The sequence below is a fragment of the Anomalospiza imberbis genome, chromosome Z (genome assembly GCF_031753505.1).
Source record: "Anomalospiza imberbis isolate Cuckoo-Finch-1a 21T00152 chromosome Z, ASM3175350v1, whole genome shotgun sequence".
NCBI lineage: Eukaryota > Metazoa > Chordata > Aves > Passeriformes > Viduidae > Anomalospiza > Anomalospiza imberbis.
The window spans coordinates 14203085-14215831 of NC_089721.1; the positions used below are offsets into that span (position 1 = coordinate 14203085).

Sequence of the window (12747 nt, forward strand, 5' to 3'; positions counted from 1 at the left end):
TTTTAAGCACCTCAGTAATTCTGCACATTCTTTTTGTCCCTTCCTGAGGTTCATTCTGATCCTTTTTTCCTTATGCCTTTTTCTGATCCTTTTTTCCTTATGCCTTTTACTGACCCTTTTTTCCTTATTCCTAGCCATATCTTCCAGTTTCATGCCTTGTCCACATCCATCTCTGATTTTTATTACACAACTGACAGTTTTAATTAGTACTTACTTTAGAAAGATCCTACCCTGTACCCATTCATGTGTTTTTAATTCCAATCTTACACAGAATAAAACAACCTTTTACTTCCTGCTTCATAAAGAACACTCTTCCGCTAACCCTACTCTACTTTTCTACCTTTTGCCACAATCCTTTCAGACCTTGGAGAGGACCTTACAAATCATGGATTCACATGTAAACCATACTGTTACTAAGCAAATGAAGACCTCTTCTGAGCACTTCTCTGAGGAAGTTACAAACAAAACTGATTTGGTCTGGTCCTCATTTAAAGGCCATTCTTTCGACATGTTTGAAGGTGATCCCTGAACCGCACTCCAAAGGAATGATGGGAAATTGCAAAGACATGCCCAAGATACCAAGGTCAAGGCCCTGGTTCAAGCTACCTAGATCAAATACCTACAGAATGCAGTAAACAGATACAAAGCAGGTCTGAAGCAAAGGATAGAGTTTTCACTGAAGAGTATAAAGGAAGTTGAACATCAAGAACCGGCTGCTCTCTATGCAAAGTAGGTTTCTGCAAAAACATAGTGAACTCATGGAGTGTTCTGAACTCCTTTGTGTTCAATGACATCTGCCACAGGCTTCGCACACTACTAGATCATTTCATGTAAAGAGTAAAAACATCCCATTAATCCATTGCAGAAACTAAGGACTTATGAGAAAATGAGTTACCTTTTCTTGGTATTGTCGTCGCGATGAATCCAGGGACTGAATGAGGGCAGTGGCATGACCAACAAACATGGCATAACAAGTAGCCCCCACAATCATACTCAGCATCGTTATCCAGAGGTCAGACATGCTGACAGGGGCGCGGGCTCCATAACCAATGCAGAGCATGTGGCTCATGGCTTTGAAGAGTGCATATGAGTACTGCTTTCCCCAGGAATCGTTCTGCAAGAAAAGAGACAAGTGACTGAGCCTGCGAGCAGCTGGAAAGAAAATCACATTTGTACCTGTTTAGTGGGATCATAGATTGCTGCCTCTGAACAAGTAGTCAGGTAATGTATCCTCTTATGTTTGAGAAGGGATATTCCTTCTAAATTAAGTGTTAGATAAAGTGTCAGAGATTTTGACAGATAATACTTATCACAGTCAGATGAAATAAAACTGAATACTTTTTATACATGATTATATTCTTAAATGTGGGTGCTATCCTAATTACAAGGAGACTAAAGGCCAATTTTATTTTACAACCCATGGCAGATGGATTAGAAAAAGCTATTCAGACTTATCAGGCACAATAAGGTGGTATTTTATTTTAATATGCATGTACATACTCCTATGGCCCTATTTCTTTCTTTTTGGAATTGTCAGTTTTAACATACAACCATATTTACCTTACTAGATTCCTTTCACTTTTCAAGGACCGAAAAAAAGAGTATTATTTATTGTAATGTCTGCTTATCCTGATTTTTTTTTTGTTATTGTAATATTGTGCTTATATTGGATTAATCTCAATTGAAAAGAAATTGTAAAGAAGTCTGTTTATTCTGCATCATTGCAAACCTATGTTCATAGTCACAGTCTGTGAAAGTCAGCTCAAAAAAAAAAAGGTGATGCCTAGGTCCTGTATTTCTGATGTGCAGTTGCCCCTTCCCAGTCTCTCTGGTAGATTAGAAGGACATGACTTCTTGCTAATAAGCTTTTAAAATTGGAAAGATGTTGGCAGCGTCCTCCCTTCAGCTTTACATAAAGACAGTTAAAGGGGCTGTTCCCAGCAAAAAGCAGACACCTTAACACATTCCAAGAAGCCTTGGGACTCCTTGTCAGATTTTTATGTTTTCCCAGCCAAAAGAATGAAACAAGTACAAGGAGACAAACAGTGCTTGCAGGCATGCAGCACACATAAGAAAACACAGCATTTACCACAAAATGAACTGAGAACAAATTCAAAAATTAAAGAGTAAAGAAGGAGAAACTGGGATGACAGGAGAAAGATTAGTCAGTTATATAGTATAGTGTCTAATATACAGGATGAAAAGTAATAAATTTGTTAACATAGATCTCCATATCAGCAGTAGCATTTATATACAAAGTTTATGTATGAGATAAAAATATTTGTGTCTCTCTTCTACTGATAAAAGGTGTACTCAAATGCTCTAATTTCTCAAAGAGCTGCAAGCTTGCTCTTTTGCCATTTAAAAGCCAAGGTTACAAACTATCCTTGTGGCTCACATCAATTAAACTGCTTTTTCTAGACCTCCTATTAGCCTAAATAACTGGTAACAGAAGATAAGCTGCCAATTGTTGTATTGCAGATGACACAGTTAGTACTTATTCACCAATGTAATAATTTTAAAATGAATGGTTTCTCTGTAATTAACACTTGTTTCACATTGCAAGTCAAATCTCTTCAGATTTGTGAGGTGTTGCTTTTTCACAAGTTAAAATTTTGTGTCATAAAAACAGCTGAGGAATAGGTTTTGAGTGTCTATACTTCAAAAAGAAAGAAAAAGAAAGAAAAAGAAAGAAAAAGAAAGAAAAATAAAAAAAGAAAAAATAGATAGCTTAGATAGCTGGAAGCCAGGTAGTGACTTATAAGGAAGTAAGTTTCCTATTGTTTCAGACCTTTAAAGAATACTCAAAAAATGAATGACATGAAGAAACTTCCCCAAAAAATCTCCAGTTCAGGATTCAACTAACCAGTCTGAGCATAGAAACATCTTGCTGTTGGACTCATTGCAGATATTCTAATGCAAATTCCCTATTGCTCAGGAAAGCAACTTAAAAAAATTAAGGCACTGTTTATTTTGAAGACCTTTCCCTCCAGCTGGCATCAAACTCCTTGTGCAGAAATAACTGGAAATAATAATGAGGAAATTTTTAGAGACCTGTGTTAAATTCTTTAGCAGTTGTGCTTTATATAGATTAAATTGGGAAAACAATAAACTGCATGAAGGATGAAATATAACCGGGGTCTTTCAAGGCTACAAGTAGTGCAACTAAAGCTGCAGTATTCACGAAGCTGTAAGATCAAACCTCCAGTTCTTGTAGGGCTCTGTAAAGTGGATCTCTCTCCTAAATTTATTAGCATAACTATTATAATTATTAAACAAAAATAAAAGCTAATCTTGATCCTGCCTAGGAATATTTTCTTGGTATGATAAATATCCTTGGTATGATAAATCCCAATTAAAATACCTTCTATAAAATCATATTTTTACACCAATGTGTCTGAGTTAAACTGAACACTAATGAATTTTATTTCTTGACTGAGATACTTTCCAGGTCTAAGTAAATCACAGTTCTAAGTAAAATACCATTGTTTTAAGAAAGAATAAGAAAATGGAACTGAGGAGTAGCAATAAGCAACAAAATAGAAAGAATGTTTCCTACTAATAGGGTAACAGGGTGAGTAAAAAATCAATTGAATAGTACTAAAGAAGTACTACCAGAAGGGAATAAGTAGTAATAATAGAGCTGTCATGACAAGAGAAATAACTAAAAATTTAAAACAAAATAAATGAGCATATGTTTAACTATATAGCTGCCTTTTAGATATATATGTATATAGATATATATAGATATATATGTACCAAAGTGTGATCCAACACCTCAGTCACAACTGCACCTGAATCCAGAGTGGAGGTCACGGCCATCTCAAATAGCTATTTTTTTATACAAAGAGCATCAGCTTTTACTGTGTCGTTTATTATAGACCATGTTACGGGCTAGGCAGATTTCAGGCATTTCTGAATTGATGGTCCTGAGCCGCAGGTCCTCAGACAGGTAGAAAGGCTTTAGCAAAAGGAGAATAAAAAAGAAAGAAAAGACTGAAAAAGCATCTGAATTAGGCTTGGATTTGTCTGAGGATTTTTTTTGCCAAAAATAGCTTGCCAATATGTTTTTGTTTCTTTTCTTTAATAATGACCGGCTTTTTCTAAAGTCATGTGCAAAAATTGGTCTTTTTAGTTTTCATGGGGATATTGTTTTAAAATACTGGTCAGCAAATACCACTGTGAAGGGTGCAGATTTCAGTACAGTTACTTGAATTGCTTGATGATTTATTCCATATATAAACCACTTAAAAAGCACATTGATTCTAATGTCAAATCCTATACGTGATGTATGTTACAACCAATGTTACTGAATTAAATAATAATTATTTAATTATTTTCCTATTAGTCTTGTATAACCTAAGGGTTTGGCAGGAGTAACACTAACTTTGTTTCATTGTGAGGGGCTGGAATTTTCCACAACCTTGTTCCACCGTGTTGCTCTTTGCTGTTCAAAAGCAATGTGTGACCATTTCTCTGCTGGCCTACAGTAGTATTTTTTTTAATAAGAAGTCATTTTGCACCTGTATCATGAAATTTTTGCATAACACATTCACAGATAATATCCCTGAGTTAATAAAAGGCCATTCTATGAAACAGAAAATCCTGGTTTTATACAGGCGTATTTTCTTTAATACAATCTTAAATACTAATATTTATATAATTACAGATTAAATGGCCATATTCTATTTTTAAGGTATAGATTAAAAACCCCCAACAACAACAAAAAACAAACTGAAAAAACTGCCTACCAGTTAATAAAAAAGGGCATTTAATTTCTTAGTTGACAATGGGTTGATCACTGTTTCCAGATTAGCAGTAATCAGTTTTAAAAGTTTTAAATTAAATGACATTAATTTGGAAAAACTATTAAAGACTGTAATTATGAGAAATACCAAAGCTGTTTATCCAAGGACTGATTACATAATCTAGCTTGATGACATTAAGAAATCCTCACATTTGTGACAGGAATGGTCCCTGATCATTTTCAATTAGTTCTGTAACTATATACATTAACTTCCTAGCTATCCTGAAGAACACATTAATTCCAGGGCACTTCTGATTATTAAAAATCTATGTCTGAGCCTTTTCCCTCACCAAAGGATGTTATGGTTTGTCCCATAATTTCACATAAAACTGTTACAAATATCTTTTTGTAATATTAACTTTTCACCTCAAAAGAAATAAATCACATGGCACTTTCTAAGGGACAACAATAAAAGGCAAATTATTTTTCTAAGGGGATTAAAAAAGTGTTTCTATTTTACTATATAATCTATGGAGGTTTTCATCAGGAAATTTTGTTGTCATAAGACAAATCAATTCCACTCCCATACTGTAGTCATTCCCTCAGGCACAGCTTATCTTCCCTCAGCCATATCCTTGCACTGAGATATAAATTGATTTAGAAATCTCGTACCAAGGAGACTATTGCACAGACAGTAATGGTTTCCTCATTTTTGCCTCAGTCCCTTTTTTCTTTCACGTCACAATTAGTGCAGGTGTCACAGAAATGGGTCTGTCAGTTTGCAAGGGCATGCTGTGCAATCATGGACCAAAGACCGGCTTAATTATTAAATGAAATGGTTTCTACAAGGATTTTGAACTCATCCTCATTCTCCCTTTAAAAACTAAGGCAGAAGTAGGGAAGTAGCTCTCCCCCTCTGAAAGAACTTGTCGTATCACTCACACCCCTGTCTTTTATGCTCACCATTGTCTTCAGGTTCTTTTGAAAGTAAGTAGTATCTGAAGGAAGATCTTGACAGAACATAGACAGCTAGTTCCTATCCCAGTAAATTAAAAAGCATCAGAAAACATTTCCAAGCTCTAGAAGTTGATCCCCATGGTTTTCCTTTCAAAAATGGCCTGACACTGGTCCCACAGCACTCTCCAAGCAAGAGCAGTTGTACTTTGGAGCTGATCTAGGTGAGGAACACTTCCTTCTAGGCTTCAATGGCATGAGCTTGTCCAGTGCTGAAATTCAAAAAAATATTTATTCTATGGACATAGTAGGTAGCTCTTAAACTAGTCCTACCCCAGTCCCCATCAAAATTGGGTACTATAAATTTACTTATCACCATGGAGGCAGCTAGACAGTCCATAAGTAAGCCCTCTGGTTTTAGCATTGTCATGGGAAGCCGTTGCACAATATGAATGTAAAGTTAGGGTTTAAGAGGTTGAAGAAAGCACGAAGCATCCTTGCCTGCATAGTGGCAGAGACTGTAACACAGGAGTGGCCCTGAGGAAATGTCTGCCTAAATTCTGGGGGACATGAGCTACTGCTGGTAAAATTTACTATAAAAATTAGTCTTTTCCATCAGGAATTCAATTAAACTGTATTTACGTCTTTTATAGTAATACAAGTTTATATAAGTTAGCTGTATACTTGTTTGCAAGTCATTATTTTCAACTGTTTCTAGAAGACTTCTTAAACTGAAGAGTTACTTGTAATTTAACTAATCAAAAAGGCATGCTAAGAAGAGGCTATAGATGTGTGTTAGCAAAATTTTTACCAAGTATGTCTGAAATAGCTAGAAAAAAGGCCATGTGATTCTTTCCCTGTGTTGACTTGTTATGTGCAAGTAACATGACAATAGAACTGGGCCTCTATATTAAATCTATAATTTCCTCAGCAATCTATATATATATATATATATATATATATATATATATATACATATATACAGATTTATAGTTTACATGCTTTTCCATCAGGAAGCTGCATAATTTTCTACCTCTGGTGTCATATAGTACATTAGAATTATGCATTAGTTAAAATATCAGACAGGAAATCATCTCAGCGTTTCAGCTTTTAAAGAAGTTATCTGAATTGGCAATGAATAACCAAGTAAGCCAATGCAAAAGATGTCCAATATTTACTGTTTCAAAGCTCATGCAATAGTGAATGCACTAACATGTAAAACCTCTAGTTCTTATCACAGATACTACTACTATGAATATATTGTTTTCTAAAACTAGTAAACAAAGGCAAGGTGGGATCAGACTTGGAAGACTCAAAATCTCAGTGTTCTAAAATTCTTATGAAGTGCAAGGAAGAGTCTATTTTAGTAAGTGTGCAAGTAGGTATGATTTAAAACAGAAGAACCCTGAATTGGTAAACTCAGTGAAATAAGCAGATGTTTTCAGAAACTTCTGAACATTTCTCTCAGCTGATACGTGCACAGATAACAGATGTTGTAAGTGACTCAGCATATACTTTCAAGAGCAGTACTAGCAGGAAAAAAAATTAGAAATTGTTTGGCATTGCATTCCACAGGAAAAGAAGTTTAGAGGAGCAATGACTAAATATTATATATTTATTCTGTTCAGCGTAGTTACATGACTTTGCTGTCATTACAGCTTGTTCATTTTTTGATGCTTTGTCTTTGGCACTAGCCATCAAACAAAAACAATGTAGCTTGTCAGATCTTTCCTTTTATTTTGATTATTTTTCCTGATGCAGAAAATATTGAACATTTATCTGCTAATACACTCCCCCATTAAAAGCAAGTAGACAGAGTGTCTACTTGTGATCACACTTCTGATGTAAGGATGAATAATTTTCATTGCAGAGTAAGTGTGAAAATTCATAAACAGCAGCAGAAGGGCAGATATTTGGTTTATGCACACAGCTTGGTCTTTCACATATATTTGAGGTATTATGTTCAAACAAATAGGCCCCATGCATTCAAAGGGATGAGAAGATATGCTCACAATTTTATAGGGGAGGATTCCCTATACACTGCTCAGTATTGTTCTTCATTTTTTGTATCTGTGCGTAGTTAAGAGATACAGTAGTGAGTTTTTATAGCTGTAAATATAAAGTTACAAAATAATAAATTAAATCTTATGTGAAAAATACTTATTTTATTCTTTTGCCTGTCAATCAGCTCACTATGACTCACCCTTTTTAACTGGCCATTGTGCTCCCTTAACTGAACCCAGATGACTGAATGAATAACATGCCATTGCAAAGGATTATTTTAATAAGAATTTTAAGGGAATTTCAGTTTACAAAGATGTTAGAAAGCTTTTATAAAGTTTAAAGTAAAAAACATGAAAAGTACAAACCATATTTTTACAACATGAAAATTTGACAGTACTAGAAAACATTCCTCTATTATGGAATTTGACTGTCTATACAAAATACCTTTTCAGAAAACAGTGGGTTTGGCTCAAGACAATTAATAGTCTCCAAAACAGCTCCTGAACCAGCCTAAGAGTTAGCAGAGGTTTATCTGAGGCCTCTTTGCTTTGGTAATTAGGAAATCCAGTTGCATGGAAGCAGGTTGTGGAAGCAACTGACTTCCAGGAGAAAAAACAGACTTGGGCTTATTTAATCTATGGTATCATTACAACCCCTTGTCAATCAGTCAGTGACAAACTAAGGGATGAACACTGGTGAAAGAATTCTTCCAAACTGTACCAATTACTTAATCTCTTTCTCATCTTCTGGAAAAGCAAAATAAGAGTGCAGGGAAGCAGACAGGCATTTTTAAAGGATTTGTGTTTCTGTTCCTTAAAGAACTCTCAGAGGCTGTGAACTGCTTCTGTAAGGGCGGTGTCAGGGAGCTATTTGACAGCCAGTAATGACTTCTTTTTTATACGTCTGTTTTCAAACTGATTAAAAGTATCATCTTTAGCAAAAATTATTGCTTCTGGAGAGCATTCCTTGTCTCCTGATTTGAAATAAAATTCACTATTATATGATGTATTTCAAAAAATAGTTTTTACAAATGTTTAGCACTGAAACAGATTAGTTGCCATTAGTTATAATTTTTTGGTGCTACATCTTTGGCACTAGCCATCAAAGACAATGCAGCATGGCAGATCTTTCCTTTTATTTTGATTATTTTTCCTGATGCAGAAAATATTGAACATTTATCTGCTAATACACTTCTCCAGTGAATAAACTCCTTACTGAAATTTATCAAAGGCAGTTAGCTTTTGTTTTCCTTTGTCATAATACACTCAGATTTTGATTATGTTCAAAACACTCTGATTTTTTATCCCAAAATAAACTAAAGAGCCATTGTTTACAAGGGACTGACTGGAACAGATATACACTACTACAAATGGGAAAAAATGTTCTAATCACAGTAAGTATTGTGTGGTCACAGTAAGTGATTACAAGTATATCCACAAGTTTTTTTCTGGGCAAACAATACATCTTAAAAATAAACACTTTCTTACAGAAAAAGAAGAAAGAAAAACCCAATACAATGGCATATCTAATAAGAGAATACATAAAACCCACCAGGAAGCATTTTTGATGAGCAACTTTGTTCATGAAATAGCTCTGTTCAGGAGAGGTAAAAATTCAATGTGCATTAAAGACAAGGTATCTCTTTGTTCTGCTCCTTTCATTTTGTGAAAGGAGCTGGATATAATGTAAAACAGTTTACTTAACAAGCCTCAAGCATTGAATCAAATCATTTATGAAATGCTTTACAATGCAATTACCAAGAAAAGCTTTGCATTTTTAACACTAGCTATCTAGATAGTCAAGAATAGGCAGATAATGTGGGCTTAATATAGAGCAGGTCTGGGAAGCAGTTGAAGGAGTGAAGTGACATAAACCTGACTTGTGACTCCATAATGTACTGCTTCACTGAAAACTGTTAGAAATAATCTACACCATCACAGACCATATTTGCAACCAATTTAGGAAAGGGAACTTGGTAGAAGGAACTCAACCTCTCTACTATGTGAGCAACTCTGACTAGATAGCAAATTATGTGAAGCATTCCATCCCAAAGAAGATGACAAATGGAAATTATATGGTTTTGGAAGGGGACACTGAGTTTTCTGACTGCGGTCACCATTCTCTTTGAATCAAAGGGATGTTAAAGTTACATTAAAAAGGCAGGAAACAACAAACCTAACAAGTGGCAGGAAAAGCTATCATTAGGAAATATCTAGGCAAACTTGATACATAATTTGGAAAGTACATAGACAGATATGCACAAAATAATTGTGTCCAAATGGTTTCTCACTACATATTTCAAAACATTCAAACATTGTCCAAGACACACCTTCCTCCTTTTTATATGTATAGGCATACCCTAATTAAATTTATTTCCTTTGTAAATATTTTTAAGAATGTGTCCTTAGAGGAAAAAAAATATTGGTTTACAGTAGATTAAAATGGATTAAGTTGATCTACTCACAAAGAGTCTGAATATGTTTTAATCTGCTTAAAATGAATCAAGGTGAACTGATGCTACTTTGACCCAGAGAATCAGCATAACTGTGGGATTGGGATTTGTGAGTTACTGAATCCAGTGATTTAAAAACCACGTTTTTTCTCTAGTAGAGTGGTGCTTGGTACCATATAGGCTAATTCAAGTATTGTTCTGCTTAGTCTAAGGATATAATTTTTACCATGTTTTATTTAAGTGATGAATTTTTTAAGGTAGAGGATCAGTGCTGGTTTTAAGCTTTTTTTTTTTTTTCCACTTAGCTGTTACTTTTCTTGTCAGTTTTTCAATAAATTTCCTAACCTGATGCCTTTGAGAATCTAGGTTGCATCTGGTTAGCTTACAGTTCTTCAGAAAATTACTTTACTAAATATCTGAGCCCTCAAGAAGCTGATCTGCATTTCTGGTAAATCACAATCCTTCATCAAATACTACGTCCTACAAAAAGCTGTGCATTAATTTATTAGGCAGTGACAGCAGGAAGCAAAATAGTTCTGCAGCTGAAAACCTTTTTTGGCTCTATGAAAAGAACAAACCTCAGTGTCAAAGCAAGTAGGCTGAATCTAGGTTAGAGGCTTTTTTTTCTGAGAATACATTAGAGTTTCCTGATGACCTTTTCTTAAACTCAGATGTCTTAAAACTGTAGGTGCTTACTAGAGTCTGCAAGACTTCCAAGGTAATATAATATAAAGAAAAATTATTTAGCAGCCTAAGTGCCACCCACAAAATTATGTCTAGGCATTAAAAAAAAATACTTACAAAAATTTCATTTCCCTCCTCTAGCAGAGGGAGGGTAATCAAAATCATAGAAGAATATCGTGACCTTGGGGGTATGAACTTCGGACTCTGAGGAGGAGGAAGGGGAACACACTCCTCTTTCATAGACCTTGAGGGAGTTAACAGAGCACTTGAGTGATCCTGTAGCATTCACCCAAGAGGTGTGGAGCACACAAGTCCTTGTTCCAGCTATAAAGACAGTGTTCAGTCCATGCCTACTTAGTCACTCTGGGCTTCCTCAGGTACAGTCACCCCAGTGTGGGGTGCAGTGTCAAGGACAGCCATCACGGTCAGCTTGACACTAACAGTATGTGACAGCATGTCAGAGTAATGATCCTGTGACACCATGCCTGTGCTTCTGGACAAATATGATCATTTTTGCATGGTCATGCAAAAAATGATTGGGCAAGTCAGACTACTAGAAGAAACACATAGTGATAGTTGTTCAACACCTGGATACCAGCTCAGTCCCTCAGCAGCAAATTTCTGAAAACTGAAGGAAACATCACCCCATGCTCCCTGTGGTTTGATCTTCCCTGGGCATCTTCCCTTGCCATCCTTGAAAAAGGAAAAGGGAAACTGCAAGGAGACACACTGCTGGTCTTGCCTGAATGAATTCCCAATAGCTCAGCCATTAAATGGGACACATTCAGGTTGTCTTTATAGCACTCTTGCTTCCCTGTCCAACATTCTACCTGTTTAAGCAAGTCCAGAGTAGGCCCACAAAGATTATCAAAGGGATGAAGCATGTCTCCTATAAAAACAGGTTGAGAGAGTTGGGATTATTCAGCCTGGAGCACCTCTGGGAAGACCTCTTAGCAGGCTACCAGTACTAAGAGAGGGCTTATGAAAAAGAGGGAGAGCAACTTTTTACAAAGGCATGTAGTGATAAGACAAGGAGAAATGGATTTAAACTGAAAGACAGTGGTTTTAGATTAGATATTAGAAATATAAAGAAATTCTTTACTGTGAGGATGGTGAGAAACTGGAAAAGGTTGCCCAGAGAAGTTGTGGATGTCTTCCCAACCCTAAAAGTGATCAAAGCCAGGTTGAATGGGGCTTTAAGCCATCTGGTTTAGTGGGGGGTTTAACTTTTCTTTAGCCAACTTGCCTTCTCACAGTTCCATAGCAAGTATTTATGAAACAAGTGTTTCATCCACAGAACAATGGTAACGCCATATAGATATTTAGAAATGCTTGGAAATCCCTTTGGAAACTTTCATAGCTACAACAGAAAAAGCAAGAAAGTCTCTTTCTGCAATTAAGAATTAAACTTGCTTTGATTACAGGAAGACCTGCAAAATAATCCTGCAGGACAACTAAAACATCTACTTGGTGAGTAGTTCAGGGGAACCCAGGTAGCTACTAAGGATAGAATGCTCTGACAGAAACAAGTACAGCTGAGGCAGACAGCCTAGGCCAGAGGACAAACCCTGTGGAGAGGCCAGACATGGGTTATCTAGCTCTGATGCTTGAAGGAGAGAGGAACAGCAGGAACACCACAATCCTCAGCGATGGACAAAGAACAGGAAAAGTGCACTGCACCTTTTTATTATTTACATGTGGATGTTTGCAATGACCAGTGGTCTTATTTGTCCTGAGATTTGTTTGTGAGAACCAGCACTAAGAGAGAAAGGCATGCCAAAATTTCACTTCAGCTGACTTCAGGTACTTCACTTTGATAGCTAAGTGAGTTGGCAGATCTCCCTAGGCTCCCTACACAGTCAGTAAAAATCTGACTTCTGCAGATGGTGATTCAGAGTAGAATGTT

At 36.0% G+C, this 12747-nt stretch overlaps 1 protein-coding gene across 1 annotated transcript in view; it reads right to left on the reverse strand.

The window, feature by feature from the left end:
• Positions 1 to 12747, reverse strand: part of HCN1 (hyperpolarization activated cyclic nucleotide gated potassium channel 1) — a 191514-nt gene that overhangs the window by 65333 nt on the left and 113434 nt on the right. The window contains exon 4 of the mRNA XM_068176681.1: positions 896 to 1114. Coding sequence (XP_068032782.1) covers positions 896 to 1114 — 219 coding nt within the window. The remainder of the gene's footprint in view (positions 1 to 895; positions 1115 to 12747) is intronic.